Below are 23,876 nucleotides of genomic sequence, written 5' to 3'. Positions count from 1 at the left end.
GAATACCCTTTCTGATTCCCCTATGCAAGTTGAATTGAGATGAGCTGTACTCATTTACTATCATTGCCTTGAAAGAGTTGTAAAATAGATTTATCCATCTTTTAAATTCAGGCCCAAATTCATAAACCATTCCCCCCCCCCCTTCATGCTCATAAAGTGCTTGAGGGCTCATGGGCCTGTGTGATGATGTCACTTCCCAGAAATTACATCATCACACAGGCCGTGGAGTGCACATGCATCGCACTAGGCCAATTTGGGCCTGTTTGGGGCTCAAATTGGCCCTGTGTGAAGCACGGGAGCGATTCTGGTGTGGCACAATGATGTCACTCCGGATAGTGACATCGTGGCACTGCCCTGGAAGCACACCCTGGAGGTCTGTTCCCCTGCCCCCCCACTAGCCCCCCCCACTAGCCAGGTGAGCATTGGTGAGGGGCAGAGGATGGGAACAGGGGATCCCCCAACCCCACTGAGGTAACGGCAACCCTACTTTTTTGGCATCCACTGAAAGAATAAGGCAGAAGTTTACTGTCTGTAGTACAATTAATAAAATTAAGCAGTTTCCTGAACAGTCACACATCCAGTTTGGAGAGATCCAAGACCATGTTTGAAATTACAGTCCTTTTACATAATTAACTATACCATCCATTCCTGTTTTAGAAGAGGTAAAAGTAATAAACCAGTGATTAATCAGGACTGTAATGGCATGAAATCCATCTTCAAGGTGGTACCACGATACCGGGACACCGTTGTCTTCCAGTCGTTTCTTATACAACAAGCCGTCGTCCCTCAGCACATCATATTCACAAGTTAAGATGAAAGTCTCGGGAAGACCTTGTAAAAAGGAATCATCAGCCAAAAGTGGGGAAATTTTTCTGTCAAGCGCTTCATATAGCAAGTTAAATAAATTGTCTTTTGGAGAAGCAGGCGGGGCTGGATTGTGGTTTCTGATTCTAAACTCATAAGGGATGTTATCAGAATGTACCCACCCCTTGTATTTCATTTGAATGCTTTGAGGGATCAGATTTCCACTGATAGCCATGTCAATCATTGATGTGGATTGATCAAGATACTGTGCAGCGAATTTCAACAAATTTTTTCGAGATATCAGAGGGAAGAGAGAATTCTGCTGATAAGAAGGTAAATTACAGTCCAGTGCTTGGAGAAATGGATAGAGCAGCATCTGAGCATGGACTTTGGGGAGATCCGTTCTGTTTTTCAGCTCTTGGCAGAGGTAAGCGGTCACCAACCCTCCAAAACTGTCTCCGCAAAGTATTATACGAGCAGGGTCTACCCCATAGTTCTCTGAATTCTTCATAAAGTGAACGGTGGCATCATGACATTGGTTGAACTGTGTCGGATAAGGGCTCTCAGGAGCAAGACAATACCTGTTAAAACCAGGATAAGAAATATGTTAAATATATCTATCTTTGCAGAATCTGTACTCATACCTCAACTCAAAACTTTCCCCAGAGAACTATATACATTTTAAGATAAGATTTTAAATGCTAAATCTGTTTTTTTATGTCCTTTACATTTTTATGCTGGATTTAATTATTTTATTGATTGAGAAGGAGTATTGTCATTGTTATGGTCTCTGACCGCAAATAAATTCATTCATTCATTCATCTCAAAACTCCAGACGTGATCATCCAGCAAATCCCTCTATCTCACTGCCTAAACTGGAGGTGTAATAAGTAAGCAAGCTCAACTAAGCAAAAGAGAAAGCGCTCATTCATCATATTTGAATGGTGCTAATATCCCTGTGTCCCTTTAGTTCAACATACTAATAAAAGACTCTCAGGAATTTGTCCTATGCTTAGAGAAAATTCTCTGTGGCAAAAAGATAGTGAATTTTTAAGATTGCCACTTATTGAAACATTAGTAACAAAACCCGTTGTGGGAGGAAAATACAACGAGCTCTAGAAAGGGCAGGGTAGGCGGGCCAGGCATTGCTGTTAGTCTGGCATTGCCCCCTCCCCAGGGCTGTGATGAGGGAGCATGCACCATGGCGGGCTCCTGCAACCAGCAGTGGCCCATTCCGGGCCTGTTGGTGCTGGATCCAGCTGCTGTAGGTGTGGAGTGCCACGAGGGAAGTACCAGGCACCCTAGTGGTCTCCTGCTTCCAGCAGAGGCCCATTCCAGTCCTGTTGGGGGTCAAAACAGGTCCTTGCAGGTGGGGAGCACTGCTGGTGGGCTCCTGTGCCCAACAGCAGCCTGTTCTCCCCCCTCCCCCCCCCCAAGGTAATGGAGGTCAGGTCTACCTGGCCAGCAAAAGAATGGGAGGTATATCTGGCCTCTGGAGTACAGAGGCCTGGTGTACCAACCCAGCAAACAAATAGGAGGTAGATCTAGCCTCCATGATTCTGGAGGTCAGGTCTATTGGTTTAGCAAGGCTATGGGTGGTAAACCAGGCCTCCAAGAGTATGGAAGCCAGGTCTATCCTGCTGGCAGAGACATAGTGGGTAGACCTGGTCTTTGAAAGTCCAGAGGCTAAGTCTACTAAACCAGTCAAGAAAAGGGTGGTAGACCTGGTTTCCAAAGGACTGGAGGTCAGGTCTACTGGCTGGCAAAGGGATGGGAGACCTGGCACTTGTTCACAGAGGTGGGAGTGGGGGAGGAGAGCAGGCAGTGTGGTGTGAACCAGGCAGCTGCTGTGCCTGCCAACTCGCCTGGTACAGCCCTGTTTGGGGGCCGCACCGGGTGAGTTGGAGGCATGTTTTGCCTGGCAGGGGGAGGGGAAGGAACAGGAGGGGAGGAGGCAGCCGGGCACTGCTGCGCCTGCCAACTTGCCCAGTGTAGCCCCATTCAAGACCACATCAGGCAGGCTGGAGGCATGTGTTGCATGGCATGGGAGGAGGGAAGGAGGCAACCAGGTGATGTTGCTCCTGCCAATGTGCCCGGTGCAGCCCCATTCAGGAGAACTTGCCTGCCCCTCCGGAGGAAGCCACAACGGTCATCCTGCTGCCACAGCTCCCTCCGGAGAGGCGGTTAGGCTTGCCCGGCAGTCCTGCCACCATCTCCCTCCAGAGGAGTGGGCAGGTTCACCTGGCAGTCCTGCTGCTGTGGCTCCCACCAGAAGGGTGGGTGGGCTTGCCTGGCCATTTTATGGTGGTGGTGCCTTTCAGAGGCCTCATTGGCCCCGATGCAATTTTTGTCCTGGTGCTCCTGAGCAGGCACACCAGGATAAAAGTGTGTCATCTGGAACACACTTTCTCAATTATATAGATAGATTCAATGCACTAGGATATTAAAAACAGATAGAAATTATTCCCTACAGTTAAAATAAATGTTCTCATACATGAGTGAAACTGCTCCATTACATATGGTTTCCAAGTACTTGCGTTAGAAAATGGGGGGAACTTCTTAATTTATCAAAAGATTTTAACTAACTAATTTGATCAATTAATTAACAAAATATTAGAGTTAGAAGGGTATAATCCTGCTTAGGATAATTTTCTAGTCGCTCTTGTGTAAGTACAGACTTAATAGTGACTTAACCTGGACCAAAAGTGTAACCTGATAGACTCAATGGGGGCTACTAACTGTCCTTCTGCATTCATTTTATTCTATCAATTCACTGTCAACACTTGAAAGTGGTCCACAGTAAACCCACTCTTTTGGATTGTTTGATTTTTTTAACCTCATTTTGCAATATCTCTTTACCTTCCCAATTAGGTGAGGCCTGGAGATCACTCAGAATGAGGACTTTTTTTCAGGGGGAATGCGGGGGAACGGAGTTCCGGAACCTCTTGAAAAGGGTCACATGGCCGGTGGCCCCGCCCCCTGATCTCCAGACAGAGGGGAGTTTAGATTGCCCTCCACGCCACTCCAGCGGCGCGGAGGGCAATCTCAACTCCCCTCTGTCTGGAAATCAGGGAGTGGGGCCATCAGCCATGTGACCATTTTCTCTGAGGGCAACCCACTGAGTTCCACCACCTCTTTTCCCAGAAAAAAAGCCCTGCTCAGAATTAGAACTGAACTCCAGACTACAGAGATCAGTTCCCCTGGAGAAAATGGTTGCTTTGGTGGGGGCCTCTATGGCATTCTACCCCCTTGAGATCCCTCCCCTCTTCAAATCCTGCCTTTCCCAGGCTCCACCCCCAAATCTCTAGGAATTTCGCCAACTGGATTTGGCAACTCTACTCTCAATACCCCACATCTCACCTCTGAGGTAAGAGGAGTAAGAGAAGTAGATTCTTATCATGTTTTGTATCTGAATGACAAAAAAGGACAATGAAACAAAGTTCAAGTTTCCACAAAAGAAAGGATTCACCCACCCAACAGACACAAGCACCGAATCACTTTCTTTGGCAATATAACGGCAAAATCTTTCATAGGCATCTGAAAAAGAATGTTTGGAGAGAGAGTTGTTATAGAACTGGTGTACAAATCCAAGGACTTGTCTACATTCCAAAATTAAATATGTGACATCTAAAAAAGTTGGGAATCAGTATAGGCCCTGAGGTATCCTTCTTGAGCCAGTTTGTTGCAGTGGTTAAGAGTGCAGGACTCTAATTTGGTGGACCGGGTTTAATTCCCTACTCTTCCACTTGAAGTCAGCTGGATGACCTTGGGTCAGTCACATCTTCTAGGAGCTGTCTCAGCCCCACCCATCTCACAGAGTGTTTGTTGTTGTGGGGATAATAATAACATACTTTGTAAACTGCTCTGAGTGGGTGTCAAGTTGTCCTGAGGGGCAGCATATAAATTGAACGTTGTTGTTGTTGTTGAGATCCAGCTGCTAATGATTAGCATTGTGCAATCATAGCATAATAACCCAAGATTTGTGTAGGCATTTTCATCAGTTTTTAAAAAATGCTTTTATTACCAATGCTCCCAAAGAGTCCACATCCTCCATGGAAAAACATAATTCCTCTCCGCATCCCTGCAGACGGCTCTTTCAGTTGGTAGATTCTTACAGGTACACCTTCAAAGAATTCATTCTTGATGGAGATTGTTGGGTCATCTGAGGGAGGAATCACATCAAATGCAAACCTCGGTATGGCAAGCCAGGGGCAAAGACCTATTTTCCAGAGAACATAATTCTGTTTGCAGTGAAATAAAAGGGTAGAGAAAAATGTACAGAATTAAACATACATGCCTTTCACATTCTTCAGAACCGTGTCTAAATAACATACACATCCCCCTTTTTAGTGCAACAAATATTTTTTTTAAATGACATGATTAAGGAGGAGATAACTGCAAAGGATTTGCCTGCCAAATTATATAAAAATTTCTGGTTTTCTTGGTATTTTATACTTATGGTAATTAGAGATGGGCATGAACAGCAATACAAACTAAAAAAAGCCACGAACAGCCCAATTTGCTGTTCATGAACAAGCTGTTCATGAGACCCCTTTCTAAATGAACTCTAATGAACAGGTGTTCGTTGCAAGCCTCATTCGTTGCTGTTCGTCAAGCCAGACAGTCTGGCACCTGCAATCAATTCCCTTGGCAACGGGAGGCAGGGACTGCCTGAACTCTGTCTGAACTCCTGCTGTTGCCCTGGAAATCCCAATCTAAGCCCAATTTAGCTTGATAGGCAGGTCTTCCTTTCAAGTGTGGCACTCCAAATTTGTTACAAGGAAGCAAAGAGCAGGGGGGAGGGGTCTCCCAGCCCTGGTTTTGCAGACAGTGAGGGAGAGACAGTTGCTGTTGGCATTTTGAGAGAGAGACAGGGAGAGTGCATTGGAGCTTGGATTTTCTTTGTGTGTGGTGGGATAGGGATGTACCGCTTCAAGTTCCAGGGCTGCTGCCAGGCTCTGGGCCAAGCTATTATTTATTACTGGTACCTTTCCTACTGCCTGCTCAGGTAGGGTTTCTGGGAGTAGTGCGGTAGGGATCTTGATGGCTGGAAGAGAGCCTGCTGGCCCCTACGAACAACGAACAATGAACATGTTCATGAACAGGTCATGTTCGTCAATGTTTGTTGTTCGTTGTTCATGGATGGCACTGGTTTATCACTTTCACCACTTCTAAAACAAGAATGGATGGTATAGTTAATTATACGAACAACAAACACCATGTTTGGGTTTTTTTCTGTTCGTGCCCATGTCTAACGGTAATACCAAGAATTATAATTGTGGATCCCACAGTCATGCAAATAAATGGGCACCAAAAACATTCTTCAAAATGCAACTGCTGGTATGTGTGCTCCAAAATTTCCTCTCAAAACCCTCTGTGTTCAATGCAAATTAGATATTTTTACCATTGGCTCTCTGGGAGTTCCTGACCGGGGAAAAATAGGGATGCTACAAATTTTGCAGCAAATATGTTCGACATTTGAATTTACCTGGTTTGAAGGCTGTGGTTAAGGTGAGCCAGTCCCCAAATTTGTCTGGCTCGATGGTAACCAGCTCAAACAATTTGCAAACAGGTTTACAGCTTTTGTGCTAGCTGTGCTTGCTTGCTTTCTAGCATTTAGTTGCCTGAGCAACTGAAGGAAGCCAATCAGAGCAGTCCTTACTCATGACTAGGGCTACTAGGTCTCCCAGTGGAGGCAGGAGATCCCCAATTCCTAGTCCCTGCCCCCTGCCACCACTAACCTGGCTGGAGGGGGAGAAAGACCTAGGAAATGGGCCCAAGAAGCTAAAACCCTCCTGGGCCAGCTTACAGGGAGTGCACTCCCACCAGGTGCAATGATGTCACTTCCTTAAGTGATGTCATGACAGCCAGCAGCAGGCATGCTACTGTACTTCACAGGGGCCTAAATTGGAATGTGCCCACCTCCAGAAGCATACCCACCACCAAGTACAATGACGTTACTCCAGAAATTAAGATATCACATGTGATGGTGGTACATGCACACGCTTTGCATGTGTGCAACAAAGACTCCAAAAGTTAGTGCCAGGTCCCCTCCTTTGCCGGTAGGGTAAGGGGAGTTCAACAAAGAGACTACCACGGGTATATCTGAACTGGCAAACGGGATAAAAATCCCTCATGGACACAATATTATTCACTAATTAGTACCAATATGATAAGTGTTTTATAAAGTGTAAGGTGCTCTAGTGCTAAATTCAAATATAAAGGCAAAGGTGCAAACACCGAGTCATTACTGACCCATGAGGGGACATCACATCATGACATTTTCTTGGCAGACTTTTTGTTATGGGGTGGTTTGCCATTGCCTTCCCCAGTCATCTACACTTTACCCCCAGGAAACTGGGTACTCATTTACCAAGCAATCAGGACATGATATGAATCAGGTTGTATCCATGCATTCCTAAGGAAAAATCAAATCAAAACTGCAGCCAAAATTTGCTGTGGAGGAGAACAGAGATCAGGAGCATTTAGGGAAGTTTAACTCTCTACTTCCCTTAATTTGCTGGTAAATTCTATCAAAGAAATCATTTTAAAACAGAAAAGCTTTAAAAAGATTATACCTTGTCAATGTTCCCTCTGTCACTCTGCAAAGACAGATTGCTGTAGAATCTGATTAATAAAAAAGAATAATCTACACCTGGTCCCTGTCATCTTAAGAATCCAGTTGGTATTTGTTGATTTTACTTCCTTTGGGGATTTTCTGTTGGGTGAGCCAAGTATTGGGATTGGGAGAATTGCCTATCTGAACATAGTGAGTTCGTATGAGGGATGTTCCGGAAAAAATGGGCGGATCTGCTCTGAAACAAGTAGCTGAGATATTGGCAAAATTTTTAGAACAAACAGAGGAGGAAATGATGATGCACTTGGATATTGTGTACAGAGTCAACTCAAAGTATGCAGAACAAAAGAATTTACCAAGAGATATTATTGTCCAATTAACCACAAGGAGAATGAAGGAGGAAATTATTAGAAGGCATTTTGAAACTCCACTGGAAATAGCTGGGACATGGGTTCGAATTATGAAAGAAGTACCAAAAAAAGTGCTCCAGGATCGGAAAAAATATAGAGATTTGATACAAAAGCTGAAGGCAGCTGATATTAGATACAGATGGGAGCTGCCGGAAGGAGTGGCCTTTGAATTCCAAGCAGGGAGACAAGTGGTTAAGTCAAAAAATGCGATGGATGTCTTCCTGATGGAGAATGGAAAAGACTTTCCTAGTTCAACTAGATTATAACTATGGCGTACAAATTAATTTCATGGAATGTTAATGGACTCAATTCACCCTCTAAACGAAAAGCTGTGTTACATTGGCTATCTAAACAAAGAAGTAATATGATTTGCTTACAAGAGACTCATATTAGAGATCAAGATGTTAAATATCTATTTAATAAGAAGTTAAGAAAACAATTTGTTTCGGCAACAAAACAAAAGAAGAGGGGAATTGTTATATATATTAAGGAAGAATTGCAGCCCAAATTAATAGTTTCTGATAAAAATGGAAGGTACCTGGCTGTGGAATTTTTATGTAATGCTAAAAAAAACGTTGATACTTGGAATATATGTACCGAATGGTTCTAAGGATATATTTTTTAAAGACTTAAGAGAGCAAATGGAACAATGGACTTATGATCATATAATTGTAGCTGGAGATATGAATGGAGTTGTGGATTTACAATTGGATAAAAGCTCATCATCAGGTAAAGTAAGGGCAGGGAAATTACCAAAGTCATTTTTTGAAATTCAGGAACAAGAAAATTTAGAGGATATTTGGAGAAAATACAACCCGAAATCAAAGCAATATACTTACTTTTCAACTAGCCATCAATCCTTTTCTAGAATAGATATGATCTGGGCGTCTAAAGAACTGGCAGTATTTACTAAAGAGATTGATATTTTACCGAAAATTAGCTCAGATTATAATCCTGTGATGTGGAGATTTGGAATGAGAAATAAGAAACGGAGATGGAGAATTAATGAGGATCTTTTGGGAGACCCAGAATGTGTGGAGGTGCTTAAAAAAGAAACAATTTTTTTCATTCAATGCAATGTTGATAAAGGAGTGTCAACACATAAGGTCTGGGATACATATAAAGCAGTAATTAGAGGTGTGTTGATGGACTTAAATGGAAGAGACAAAAAGAAAAAAGAAATGAAGCTAAAAGAGATTCAGGAAAAAATTATTCAAGTAGAACAGCAATTAAAAAAGAGGCCAGGTAAAAAGAAATTGTTGTATGAAATAAAGTTCTTGCAAGAACAAATTAGGGTTATGGAAAATAAAGAAGTGGAGTGGGAATTGAAGAAAATGAAGCAAAAATCATTTGAAGGAGCCAATAAACCAGGGAGATATTTGGCATGGCAATTGAAGAAAAAGAGAGAAAAAAGAACAATAAGTAAAATTATGGAAGAGGGGAAGGAGCTATATGATCAAGGACTGATTGAGAGAGCATTCTATAAATATTATGCAAAACTATATCAGAAAAAAATAGTGGACTATGAAAAGATAAGAGACTATTTTGACATGATTGATTTACCTAAGGTGCCAGAGAAGCTGAAAGAGAAGCTTGGCGCTGAAATAACAACAATGGAAATGGTGCAAGCAATACAAGCTACTACAGTGGGTAAAGCTCCAGGACCGGATGGAATTACAGCAAAATTTTATAAAGTGATGGTAGAGGATTTAAAACAATTGATGCAAAAAGTGATGAATGAGATATTGGAGGGGGCAGAGATGCCAGATACATGGAATGAGGCTAATATTACATTGATGCCGAAGGAGGCATTAGATTTAAGTAATGTTAAGAATTATAGACCAATATCTCTAACTAATAATGACTATAAAATTTTTGCTAAGATATTAGCGGAAAGACTTAAGGTGTGGTTAGTAGAATTTATAGAAGAAGATCAAGCTGGTTTCCTACGTGAAAGACAAATAAAAAATAACTTACGAGTATTGCTGAACGCCATTGAGTACTATGATAAAAATCCAGAGAAGCAGGTTGGGTTTTTCTTTGTGGATGCGGAGAAAGCTTTTGACAATTTGAACTGGGAGTTTATGTTTACAACAATGGAGAAGATGCAGTTGGGAGAGAAATTTATACAAGCAATAAAAGCAATATATAAAAGTCAATCTGCAAATATAATTGTTAATTTGGATGTAACAAAAAAGTTGGAAATAAGAAAAGGAACAAGACAAGGGTGTCCACTTTCCCCACTTCTGTTTGTAATGGTATTGGAGATTTTACTCAGGCAAATAAGAGAAGACAATTCAATAAGAGGACTGAGGACAAAAGGATTTGAATATAAATTGAGAGCTTTTGCCGATGATATAATGGTGATAGTGGAGGATCCAATAGAGTGCATGCCTAAATTGATGAAGAAAATGAAAGACTTTGGAGATTTAGCGGGATTTGTTATAAATAAGGTGAAGTCCAAAATATTGTGTAAAAATATGACTAAACAACAGCAAAAGGAGTTGATGGACAAGGTAGAATGTGAAGTAGTGAACAAAGTTCAATATTTAGGAGTGGAAGTGACAGCGAAAAATATTGATTTATATAAGAACAATTATGACAAGCTATGGCAACAAATAGATAAAGATATGATTAAATGGAACAAAATGAATTTGTCATGGCTAGGTCGTGTTGCAGTAATTAAGATGAATGTTCTTCCAAGAATGATGTTTCTACTACAGACAATACCTATTGTTAAAGATAGTAAACAATTTGAAAAGTGGCAGAGAACGATTTTAAACTTTGTATGGGCTGGAAAGAAACCCAGAGTTAAAATGAAGGTACTGTATGATGCAAAAGAAAGAGGAGGTTTACAATTACCAAACTTTAAATTATATCATGAAGCAGTATGTTTGGACTGGATAAAGGAATGGTTGACATTGAAGAATTTGAAGCTGTTAGCATTGGAAGGATATAATAAACTATTTGGATGGCATGCATATCTATGGTATGACAAAGTAAAAGCAGACTCTATGTTTTTACATCATTATGTAAGAAGAAGCTTGTTTGCTGTATGGACCAAATACAAGAAATATATGGAAGAGACTATACCAATGTGGATTATTCCAGCTGAAGTAGTAAATCCAAGAACAGAATATGCAGGTGAAGAGTGGCTGACATACAGAGATTCTTGAGATAAAACAGAACAATTATTTGCTTAAAGACAATGATGAATTGGCATTCCAATATGGATGGTTTCAATATATGCAGATAAAAGATTTGTATGAGAAGGACAAAAGGAAAAATGGTTTTAGGCTACAAACTTCTGAGATTGAAAACTGTTTGCTTTAGGGGGGGAAGAAAATGATTTCTAAGATATACAAGATATTATTGAAATAGTTCACAGAGGAGGAGGTTGTTAAAGTTCAGATGGTTAAATGGGCAATAAACTGTAATAGGGAAATTTCAATGGAAGCTTGGGAAAAGTTATGGAAAAATACAGTTAAAATTTCAGCATGTACCACGGTGCAAGAAAATGTTTATAAAATGATGTATAGATGGTATTTAATACCGAAGAAGCTGGCCAATGGTAATAGTCAGATGTCTGACAAATGTTGGAAATGTAAACAACATGAAGGTTCATTTTATCATATGTGGTGGTCTTGTGATAAGGCAAAACAGTTCTGGGGGGATATAGTTAAGGTTATGTCGGATATTTTACAAAGGAATGTAATTAAAACCCCGGAATTGTTGTTATTATGTATGAACCTAGAAGACTTTGACAAAATGGACAGAGTTATGGTATTTTATATGATTACGGTGGCCAGAATGTGTTATGCCCAGTTGTGGAAGACTCAGGTGATACCATCTATGGAAGATTGGATTTTGAAAGTTCTGAATATGGCAGAAATGGACAAACTAACGAGGAAATTGAAAGAACAAGAAGTATTGGAATATACATTAAGTTGGGAAAAATTCAAGAAATATGTGTAGAAAAAGTGGGACATGAAGGGAAAATTGTGTTAAGGGGGAGATAGAACTTTACTTAAGGTTAAAAGGGGGTATATTTTACTGTATTTTATTGGATTAGTATAGAGTTATAGTATTATAGTATTATAAAGTTAAGAGTAAGATAGTGTATTCATATGGGAAGTAATAAGGTTGAATAATAAGGTTGAATAGGTAATAGGGAGTATATATAATATTTTTGTGATGTATTAGAAGCAATAGATTTATAATATAGATAATAGGTATTTAAGGATTAGTATATTAGTTAGTATATGTACCCATTATATACTTATATATTTTGTATACTCTTAAGTTAGATAAGTATTATATTGATATAGTTAATACAATTAAATAGACTAGATTAGTATGTATGTATTATATAGATATATATTATACATATTATTATAGATTTTAAGAATTTATAGTATATATTCTTTAGGTTAAGTTGGGTATGGAAAACTGTTGGGAGTCATTAGTTAAGGGAGGGGGGAAAGGATGGGGAAAATGTAATGGGGTGGAAAATGATAATGATTATCATGTTTATGTTTGTTAACCCATCCAATAAAAAATTTTGAGAAAAAAAATGAACATAGTGAGTTCCAGTGTTTGTTATGATCATCGCTTCTCAGCCTCTTGGCTAAGATCAAGTGCATAGTTCATTGATCACTAATCAGCCAAAAACACAGAACAAAAACGACTGGTAAGACAGACTGGTAAGACTTCAAGGGATATTCTGACACGCATAATATGCCATCATATTCTAGCTGTAAATGTAGAAAGATTTGGCCTTCTGTAGACCAGTGAGAAGGGCTAAAGTTGGTAAAGATGAAGGGATAGGATTTCTGTATGTCATTAATAGACCCCTCCCTTGCTTTCTCCTCTAAAACTAAAGAAGCACCAAAGGAAAGAGGAATCGTGATGTGCTATCTGAAACAAAGGTAGCAACTGTTTCCACTGCCCCTTTCTAAAAGGCACCCATAGGTGATTGTCTGCATATGTCCTCTTCATTTTAGACAGTCTCCAGTTTTGTGTCATTTGTGAAGATCAACAGATACTGCCTTTTTAACATTAACAGTGCAATCCTAAGCAAAGTTACTCCAGTCTAAACCCATTGAAATCAATTGTCTTAGACCGGAGTAACTCTGCTTAGGATTGCAGTGTAAGCATAGTAGATACATTTCACAAATGTTGACCATCCCTTATACATTTTGTGAGAAAGCCAAACAAACAAAATAGATCCAGAGTTCTCTTTTTCAGCACCTGCCCATGAATGTCAATTATCTCAGTTAGATGACTGTTAACATTCATGTGCGCGTCTCTAAATTTTGAGATTTTCACAACATAAAATGTAGGTATCTACAAAAGTTTGGATCCGAAGAGAGAAGAGGTGGGGGGAACAGGGAAGGTTGCCTTTTGATCTGTAATGAGGGGAAGTATTTCTTTCTGCCTTTGTCCATCATCCTGATATTCTCAGGGCTACAGCTGGAAGCAGATAACTCCCTCCTCCATGGATTGCCACCATGATTTATTGGCTTCCATTGCAGATCTATGGCAACAATTGAAAAAGTCGCTCTATACCATCTTGTTTTCTCACCTTCCAAACTTAAAGCCAACTCTGGCCAACTTACCAATCCGAACAGCATGACAAGTACGATGTGTAGAAATTGGACCTTGAGAGGCTGACACACTCCGGGAGGGACTTTGGATGTGGAGAAATGGTAATATAAAGCCCATGCCAGCCACAGGAAGCAAGCTGCAAGCACGATACCTGCAACCTGTGAAAGAATATTCCAAATAAAAGCCATTTGTTTTTCACGCCGATGCTTCTGGCTGGAGAACTACTTGTGGCTGTTGTCTCCAGCATGGGGGAATTTCTTATCTGTAAAGGACTCGGTTGATATAGAAGAGCATATGCTGATTGGTTCTGAGCTGAATGTATTAATTAGAAGGGGAAATTTTTCTGTTCGTAATTTGTTTTGATATAAATAATTGATATAATATCCATCTTATGTAAAACCTGTTGGATGTCTTCCTCCTAGGGCAGGACCTGTTCTTAATAAAACAATAATAATGGCCTATTAATCCACCAGTCGGCTTGTAATGGCGGCCTAGGCTGTCCCTCAAACATCTCTTTATAATTACTGCATCTTCCCATGTTTCTTCATCAAATAGTTGAACCTGAATAAAAATGAACACTTCAGCAATGCATCTGTACACATGCACATGGAATCAAGGGATCCACCTATGTTAAATAAAGAGCCACAAGTTCCTTTATGTACAGCCAACAAAGTACAATATGTGGCAAAACGAGTACCAATCCAGGTCAATAATAATGGCATGTGATGGAATCAACTCCTCTCTGACAGTCAAATTAGCTATACTCTACCATAGCTCAGAGTCAATCAGCTTTCATGTATACTATTCTTTATCCTCTCAGATTTTCCATGCTTCATCTTCTAGCTGCAGAGCTTTGGGTCAGAGTGTTTGCTCTGCCTCAGGGGGCTTAGTATGCCAGAAACTCCATCCAGTTGACACATCAAAGCGCATAAATAACAAACTTCTTTTCTTTTTAAAACAATACTTACCCACTGAGGGGGGGGGGGGAGAATGAAAAGCTACTGACACTAACTACTGACACATTTCCTCCATTTTTTAATGTGCTTTAGCGATAACCTTGAAGAATACTGACTAGAAATTAGTGGGAACATAAAGAGAATACTAGTACGTTTGATAAACACGTTACAGCTAGCCTAGAAACTAATTTATGCTAGAAAAGTTATTCGATGCCCAATTGGATAAGAAATGCTATTGTATTAAGTTGGTTATTATGAATATAGTAATGAAGAGAGGTTATATATTCTGGTGGCCTAGAGGAATGTTGCATCCATTTTTCTAAACTTGATCCTGTTAGGTTTAGTTAAGTGCTGACCCATAATGCATCATTGCTAGTAAAGAGACATCGTCAATATCATTCTGTTTTTTCAAGTTGAGACAATTGGAGCCCCATTTAAATTAGCAATTTACAGTAGGATCCTTTCCTCAACCCTCTAGTGAAATCCAAGCACAGTCCAAGTAAGAAACATAAGAAATCTTTTCATTCAATTATGCACACCTGCAGCGTATGACTAGACATCGTCTTCACAGATACATGGGTGCTTCATGTACTTTTCCCATAAAAACTGATGAGCGGACTGACAAATGACACGTGTTCATGAAACAGAAATACAACACATTGTCTTTTTTTAAGAAAAGGATTGTGGTACAATCTTCTTTACGTGAGGTTGCTTGGCTGACGCAAAACCACAGCACTATTACTTCAGGTTCTCCCAGGAAAGTTCCACAGAAAAATTTCAGAGCACCAAACAAGGTCATCAGATACTGAGTAGATAAGCTACTCAAATACCATGTTCAATGATCTAGAAACACCTATGCATTTCAGGGAACCTGAGCTCTTGAGACAGCACTTTCAAAAGAATAACATCACTACTATGGTGAAGAATTACCCCTTTAAAGTGGTTGACTGCTTGACAAAGTCAATAAAAGATCAGTGTACCTGTAAACAGGGAGGAAAGGATGGTCCTCAGAGCCTAAACGAACCCTTCTCAGCCTCATCCACTGGTTCTTAGTAAGACAGCCTAGGGTATTTGGCGTGTACCCTTGTTTTTCCTCCTTCCCCCTGGCTACCAGAGGCAGACTGGCCATTTCACTTACAGAGAAATTTCATGGAGGGTTGCTGCCTTGTTTGTTTGTTGAAAACATTTATTAGCCACCTTCCCTTCAAAGATTTCCAGTTGGTCTTTAAGATGTTACTGGACCCGAATCTTGCTTTTCTCCAAAGGTGTTCAAGGTTGTTTACCATGTAAAATATAAACAACATGGTGGTGGTGGTGGTGGAGAGTGCCGTTAAGTCATAGCTGACTGATGGTGAGCACTGCTAGGGCTTTCAAGGCAAGATGCTAACAGAGGTGGTTTGCCATTGCCATTTGGGTGCAGTAGCACCTTAAAGACCAACCAGATGTCCAGCGTATGGCCTTCTGAGAGGGAGAGCTCCCATCATCAGATATCTGATATATAACCTGTATATATGTGGTGGAGAGTGCCCTCAAGTCACAGCTTACTTATGGCAACCCCTAATGGGGTTTTCAAGGCAAGAGACTGACAGAGGTGGTTTGCCATTGCCTGCCTCTGAAACCGTGGTCTTCGCTGGAGGTCTCCCATCCAATTACTAACCAAGGCTGACCCTGCTTAGTTTCCGAAATCTGACGAGATCGGGCTTGCCTGGGCTATCTAGATGGGGGGATAAATAACATAAAGTATATATTAAAAAAGTTTAAAACAGAGTTGAAATATGTTAAAAAGCCATCCTAAATAAAACAGCAGGCTTAAAGGGCGACTAGAAGCCAGGTACAAGCAGAGCGAAACCCCAACAACTCTACTAGTGCCTCGGGGTCCACTAGGTATGGTCCCTTCAGTGGCAATGAGACAATTCACTAACTGCCTGCTCCAGAACTGCCAACAGTTTGCAGGAGGAAGCAATGGATGAGCTAATGCCTGTTGCTGGCTCTGTTGAGCTGAGAAGCTGTTGTAGCACCAGCTTGCTCCATGATAGTTTGCATTTCCCGGTCTCCCCATTTCTGATCTTTCACTCTCTTGCCATCGAAAGACAGTTAACATTGTCCTGCCCAGCATGAGAATCCAGGGATGAGGTTAGGGTTAGGGTTAAGGTTAGGGTCTTCTAACAGACCCTCTTTCTCACAAGACTTTTGAGAAAGCTCTTTTGTTGGGGGGGGGAGTAATGCTGAAGCTGAAGCCCCCTTGCAAAGCCATGCTGCCTGCCTGAGCTCCACTGGTCAACTGATCAGCAGCCAACTCAAGGAGTCGGATGAACATGTTGGTTCCTGTTGGTTCTTTGGCTGCCAGCCCTGCACTGAATCTCCTTTCCCACCTTGTTGACCAATCGTCTCATCAGGGCTGGGAGGATGCCGGGCATGTTTCCCATCAAGTATTTTACTATAGGGAGCGATGTTATCTAAAGGAGGCGAGCAATGTGATACAAAAGCAATGTACTCTTTAGTATTTGTTGATTGCTTCTAAAACACCTGGCAATGCTAATGCAATATTAGCACAGACTGAGCATTTAGGTAAGCAGATTAGTGTAAGACTGAGCATGCCCTGACTTGGATGGCCCAGGTGAGTTTGATTTCATCAGCTTTCAGAAACTAAGCAGGGGCACCCATGGTTAGTACTCAAATAAGAGCCCATGTAGGAAATCCAGGGTCACTAGGCAGAGGCAGGCAATGGCAAGCCACCTCTGTTCTCCTCTTGCTGTGGAAATTCTCTGGGATCACAATACGCCAGCTGTGTTCCCCCATGAGTTGACAGCCCTTTTTGCTTGCAGAAGACTGAGCATATTGCTAGGTTCTCAACATGTCCAGAAGCACAACCAAAGATTTGCAAAACATAGACATTCCTTCAAGTAGCAAAGCAGTTGCCTTTGTCTGAAGCATAGAAAGAGTAAAAACAAGTTTATCCAAGGACAAGTAGAACTTTCTATGTACCTAGAAGATTTCCTAAGGATATAGAGAAAATATGAATTTGTAAATGAATCCCCTGGCAGCTCCATCCTGGTAAGGAATGAGCACGTTCTAGGAGCATGCAATGTTGAGAAAAGCTGAGATTTGCTTAAAGGGAAAAAAGTAGGAGGAGATATCAGACTACTCAAGTCTAACAGACTCCTGAAAGAGGCATTTTGGGGGATAGGGTCCGATTTCCAGACTGTCCCCTTTCCTAATTCCACAATACGTTATGGGACTGCCACTTGTAATAATAGCAAAGTAAATGTTCTAGAAGAATGTGTTCAGTTAGCAAATTCAAGTGAACAGAAATCAAAAACTGTTCACCCATATTTATGATATGTAAATTTATTAAGAACAGTATGTTCCCTAGAAAACTCTATGATTAATTGGGAAGTGTAACATATCAGTTGGTCAATTGCCACTGGGTCCATTTGGGGTTAATTTTCCTAAATTTGTAGCATGCGCCTCTCTGCGACTCTGCATTGTGTGTGCACAAGTTCATATGCTTGCAAGGACAAACAAGATACATTGGTGGTGTTGGCTTAGTATGAAGCCATGTTGAGATTGCCATCAAAGGTTGCCTAGTATGCAACATTAACCCACACATAACATAGAATTTAACAATCATGTAGATTAATTATTCTTTGTTTTATTTTTTAGATTAATTATTCTTAAAACCATAGTTCAACTCTCATGTTGATGTCTTGTGTTTTCATTATACAGTGGTGATTCCAGTAGAATTTAAGTAGTAAGAACCACTTGAGGGGGAAAGTCTTTGTTAGTCAGCATCTCAGCACTGTCCTTTCTCTTTGTTTCTTTATCTTTGTTACTGGGAAGGTTGTGCTGTTTCTTAATTAAACTTAGGGGTGTAGGAGTTTCAGAAACACAGCCTCTCTAAGATTCCATAGTAACTGAAATGGCAAATTGACAGATTGGGTTCCATTTCGATGTACATGTGAATGGTTAAACAAAATTCTAATTTAGTAACATCTTTAAGAACAACAGTTTTTTTCCAGAGTATCAGCTTTCACAATTAAAGCTCACTTTGTTATTTTAAACATTTTTTATGTATCAATATGCTGTCCGGTTGTAGCTGACTTATGGTAAATCTGTAGAGTTTACAAGATAAGAGATGCTCAGAAGTGGTTTGCTGTGCATTGCCTCTGTGTTGTTACTAGGGGTGTGCAAGGCCTGCCTGTTTCGTTAAACCTGATTCAGATTTAACTGAATCAGGAAACCGTTTCGGTATTCAGGGAATACCGAAACAGCAAGCCGATTCGGTATTCGCTTTTCGGCTTGATTTGGCCATTGTTTTCAATGAGAAAACTTTCTCCCGGATTTCCAGGAGTCTAGAGGGGGCATTTTCTGTCCAAATCACACCAAACTTGGTGGAGACCTTCTGCTAACTCTCCTCTAACTACCCCCAAGTTTCAGAAAGATTGGACTTTGGGGGGCCATGTTATGCCCCCCCCCAAACAAGGTGCCCCATCCTCCTACAATCTCCATGGTTCTCTATGGGGAAGCGAAGCTGAAGAACAGGACCACGTACAAAAGAGTTTAATTTTCTTGCTATCAAAACTCAAATATAAGGCACAACGAAAAGCCAAAATCAAAGTTCAACTAGGCAAAGCATTGTGACACATTACACCAGCAGTCCCCCACACAGAAAAATAACATAATTCACTTAACATCAGAGAATCACAAAAAGACATTTCCTGTCAAAAACACTTTATTACTTTAACAGCTGTAGGTTATACAGCAGGGGAGCACACCAAAGGGCATGCCAGCAGTATCTTACACAAAAATAACACATCTCACTTCACATTAAAGAATCACAAAAACACAATTCCTGTCAAAAATATTTTATTTCTTGAACAGCTTTAGGTTGCACAGAAGGGGGGCACACCAAAGGGCATGCCAGCAGTATCTTACAAAAAAAATTAACACAACTCACTTCACATTAAAGAATCACCCAAAACCACCAAATAGTGGTTTCAAAACCACTATTTCTTTAACTGCTTTAGGTTACACAGTAGGAGGGCACAGTCTACTACACAAAATAACACAACTCACATCACAGTTTTTGACAGCAATTGTGTTTGGGCGATTCTCTTATGTGAAGTGAGTTGTGTTATTTTGTGAACTTTTAAAGTGAGAAAATATTTTTTAAAAAACTTTATTCAGTGTGTGTGTTTTATACTTTGTTGTGCAGTTGGTTCCCAACATAGGGAACAATGGGGCTGGCCGGTCAGCCATCTCTGTAGGTGGTGGGGGAATTTGGGAGAGGGTGTCTGTGGTTCAGGTGCTCTTTCACAGGGACAAGCTCGCACTCAAGAGTGTGCCCATCATTGTGGCATCCCTGGGCTGTGCATAATTGCCCTGGGAAAGACAGTTTAAAAGTTCCCATCACAGGGAACAATGGGGGACGGCTGGCCAGCCTGCTCCTGGGATAGTGGCCGATGTGGGAATGTTGGAGAGGGTGTCTTTGGGTCACTGTGGGGCTGTGGGAGGGTGGATTTAAAAGGGGGACTGTACCTGTGGCCACAGATGCCACATTCCGTGGGTTCCTGCTGTGGGAGATTTTCCCATAACAGGAATCAATAGAAAGTGGCTAGCCACCGGACAGGGGAGGTTAGGTTTTGGGGAGGGGTGTGTGGTATTTGGCAGTTTGGGTGCAGGTGGACTGTGGCTGTGGCCATTGGCAGCCCCAATCCCATGTGTTTCTGCGGTGTGGAAGTCTTCCTCACAGTAGAAAGACAAAGTGGTGTGGCAGGAGAACCACCTTTGGGGGGGGCATAAAATTGCCCCCCAAAGTGGGATCAGCTTGGACCTTGGTAGAGGGTGGGAGGACAGGTGGGAGATGAGCCCCTGAAGTTTGGGGGCATTTTGCATGCAAAATGCCACCCCTAGCCACACAAGCCTGTCTTATTTCTCCGATAGGAAATAATGGAGAAAGGGGGGCTAAGAGCAGCATCTTTGGGAGGCCATAAAATGCCCCCCCCAAAGTGAGATCTACTTGAGCCTTGGTGGAGGGAGGGAGGACAGGTAGGAGGAGGTCCTCTGAAGTTTGGGGGCATTTTGCATGCAAAATGCCACCCCTAGCCACACAAGCCTCTCTTATTCCCCCCATAGGGAATAGTGGAGTGGAGGTGGATAGGGGCACCTCCTTTGGGAGGCCATAAAATGGCCCCCCAAAGTGGAATCCGCCTGAAACTTGGTGGAGGGTGGGAGGACAGGTGGGAGCAGGTCCCCTGAAAGTTAGGTGCATTTTGCTTGCAAAATGCCACCCCAAGCCACCTAGAAAGATGACTTGTTTTCCCCATAGAGAACCATGGAGATTGTAGGAGGATGGAGGCACCTTGTTTGGGGGGGCATAACATGGCCCCCAAAGTCCAATCTTTCTGAAACTTTGGAGGTAGTTAGAGAAGGGTTAGCAGAAGGTCTTCACCAAGTTTGGTGTGATTTGGACAGAAAATGCCCCCCCCGACTCCTGGAAAGCCGGGAGAAGGTTTTCTCATTGAAAACAATGGCCGAATCGTTTTTGTAATCTGTTTCAGTATTACCGAAATTTTTCGGTATTCAGAAAAAGTTTCGGTAATAGTGATAAAACCCGAAATGGCCCTGATTCGGTATTTTTAACCTAATCAGAATACCGAATTGCACACCCCTAAGTTGGAAGCTTTGATTGCATATTTTCATTCCTGGTTCCAAGGATAATCTGGACATGCTACTGGTGTACCATCTGCCTAGCTCTCTAGTTTGGACCTTTTGTGAGCTGTTGCTGTTGCTAGAGACCCCTGGGCTGAATGTGTTGGGGGCTTTTGCGTCCATGAAGGGTGTGCAATTAGGACTTTCTGGAAAATGAAATTAATTCAGAGTTGTTGTTGTTGTTAATGTGAATACTCATCAGGAGCTCTACTCCTAGGCTGCCACTATTTTAGGAATCATTATAGAGAAAAGTGCAAGTTCACAGAGTTACCTTATTCTGAGTCTTGTTCAATCTTAGGGAGGTCTTTCGATTAGAGGGTGGTCTGTTTCCTGGGCAAATTTGGTGTCATTATCTTTATCTTTATAAACAGCTCTTGCAGACCCTCAAATATATTCCCCAGTGAAAATAATAGTCCCAAAGAAACACTGCACGAATATGACTCCTAAATAGATAATATCCATTCTGGAAATAAGCATTCATGGTGAAATTCGGGCATCCCTCAAATTCCAGACCAGAAATTATAACAAAAATGTTCTTGGTGCACACAACTATTGTTCAGTAATCACACACACATCTCTCTCCCAGGTATTATGGGGCAATTTCTAGGTTAGAGGAAGTGATTTGTTGACTGGTGTCACTGAGGAATCTCTTGTTCTCAGAACTAAAGCATTAATTGATTAATTGCTATCCACCTCAGCTTTCCCAACAAAGTTTTGAATTCTACACTGCAATATTATGTTCTGGAACATTTCTTTGAGAGCAGAATGCAGGCACCTCATTTAGATCAACAAAGAACTCCCAGCATGACTACACACAATTCATTTTTCCTTAGCTGGTGAGGTGCCATATTGCAGATAACACCCAGCCAGGACTTACCTGAGGCCACCTTTGTGGTCTGTGGGGTGGGGTGTCATCATCTTCTCAGGGGCCCAGTGGCTCTTTGGAGCCTAAGCAAAGCTGCAGCTCCATCCCAGGTACAAATCACCAGCCAGCCAATCAGTGGCTGGCTGGCCGATGAGATGGGGCTCCAGCTGTTAGCAGCCAAACCTGCCCTTATGCTAATAGAGACATTTATGAATATGGCTATATCACAAGCCCCTATCCTCATATTTTTAAAACACAGAAATGCTGCTTGGCTAAGCAGGAAACGACTACCAACTTCCGGCCAGGAGATGGAAAATACTGGAATGTGTGTCATGAAGTAAGACTAACTATCAATCTCTGAACGATCAGGTCTTAAGACAAAGCGTCTTCCAGAAGTTCCTGAATTAATCACCTCCACACCCTGCCAATCTTCCTTTATCCACTCTCCCCATCTAGGCTACTCAGGGATCTGATAAGCCTCACTTGTCCAGCTTTTGTGGATCATTAATCATCTATTTTGACCTTTAGTAACACCCAGGAAGATTTTGTCATGTCTGACTGTGCCCATTCATGCATGTCAATAATATTTGCTGTCAACTGCATACTTTATGCTGTCAGGGGTGACTCCATTTTGTGTGCCTGGGTATAATCTTGTTGTTAGCATTCCAACGAAGTCTCACTCGTTTCCAGGCAGCCGGGTGTTTACCAGTTGGAGGTTTCCTGCCAATGTTATGTCTTCTCTCTCTCTGTGTAGCTAATAGCACAATAATGCAGGCTGTTCTCACACATATCAAACAGCACCAAATTGTTTGGAATAAGGGAGGGGGAGCGAGCAAGGGTGGAAGAGGCTTGTAATTTTCCTATGTAACCATTCTGGTCAACTTTCTAGTAGAACTGCCTAGGGGCTTTCCTTGCTCTTAGGTAGACCTTTGGATCTGATTATGGAAAGAACTGATTTCTGAATAAAAGTCATTTAACCAAGAGCAAGTGTCTTGTTACAATGAACCAGGGATCTGCCTGCTGTAGTCTATCATCCAGAGCCTGACAGGTTTAACCAAATCTTTCCAGGTTTATTGTCTCACCCTGGAGTTATTGTTTTGGGGCAGAAGACATCATCCTGCCTCAGGGTATGTTCCACAGTATAATTGGACTACCCTTCACCACAGTTCTGTGTGCTGGACCCACCCACACACCCTTATACTGCACATCTGAGCCCCTTTCTTCATGCCATGAAGCATTGGTTGATTAAGCTCCTCTTCTTGCCAGATATCCTGTCCCTTCTGGACTGGTATTGCCCAACCCTGCATTCCTCTCTGTTTTCCTCCCTGTTTTCCTACTGAGCTCTGTGTGTATGCTGTGTGTCTTCTCTACATACTTGCCTTGATGTTTCCTCTTTCCATTTTTGTTGAAAATCCGCTTGTCTTTATTAAGAGTTCTCTAGAAGAATGATCCTCGTATAAACAGGTGGAGACCCCAGTTATGCCCTCTCACAGCCTCTCCTTGCATGCTAATTCCCCCACCATGCAAGGAGACCCATCCATTAGAGTAACACAGCTAGTGGAACTTGAGAACTAAGTCTGCCCTCTGGTCCTCCTACTGGGGTTAAATAGCTGAGCCTGATGGGCACCTGACACTCTGCTCTTCAACTGGCTTCCCACCCATCCCACTCTTGTGTGTAGGGATTGCTGGCCATTGTTATGATCCTTGAGTGTAGAGAATTCTATCCTAATAGTTGCTTTGGGGATCTGCAATGTCTGGGTGTCATTGTGTTTTTATGCTTTAGACTGCTGTATCTCTATCACAACTTTGGGAAGGGCAGTTTTGGCATTGGGCATGGATCCTTTTGGGGACCCAATTCTCCCATACCTGAGGATCCTCTTAAGGGATCTTGGGTGTGAGACATTGCAGGAACAAGCCCTGTTGGGGACTCCAGGACATAGAATCAC

The 23,876-nt window shown here is 41.8% G+C and overlaps 1 protein-coding gene across 1 annotated transcript; it reads right to left on the bottom strand.

Annotated features, from left to right (window-relative positions):
* Positions 1–516: 516 nt before the first annotated feature.
* LOC129344881 (arylacetamide deacetylase-like 4) lies at positions 517–16,771 on the bottom strand. The gene is made up of 5 exons (XM_055001796.1): positions 16,727–16,771; positions 13,410–13,556; positions 4,829–5,045; positions 4,278–4,341; positions 517–1,385 (listed from the first exon to the last, which is right to left on the bottom strand). The coding sequence occupies exons 1-5, from the start codon at positions 16,769–16,771 to the stop codon at positions 611–613; spliced, it is 1,248 nt and encodes a 415-aa protein (XP_054857771.1). The 3' UTR covers positions 517–610.
* Positions 16,772–23,876: the final 7,105 nt, after the last annotated feature.

The sequence above is a fragment of the Eublepharis macularius genome, chromosome 17, assembly GCF_028583425.1.
Source record: "Eublepharis macularius isolate TG4126 chromosome 17, MPM_Emac_v1.0, whole genome shotgun sequence".
Classification (NCBI taxonomy): Eukaryota; Metazoa; Chordata; class Lepidosauria; order Squamata; family Eublepharidae; genus Eublepharis; species Eublepharis macularius.
The sequence above is the reverse complement of the archived record's forward strand: the minus strand, read 5'-3'. Positions and strand labels throughout refer to the sequence as shown.

What these genes read in the sequence shown, in the direction of transcription:
- LOC129344881 (XM_055001796.1), bottom strand. Translation starts at nt 16,771, where the DNA reads ATGCCCGGCATCCTCCCAGCCCTGATGAGACGATTGGTCAACAAG. An exon ending in TGAGACGATTGGTCAACAAG is followed by an intron (nt 13,557 to 16,726) that starts GTGGGAAAGGAG and finishes ATTCTTTCACAG; the next exon opens with GTTGCAGGTATCGTGCTTGC. An exon ending in TCGGTGCTTGTGTCTGTTGG is followed by an intron (nt 1,386 to 4,277) that starts GTGGGTGAATCC and finishes TGGTTTTAACAG; the next exon opens with GTATTGTCTTGCTCCTGAGA.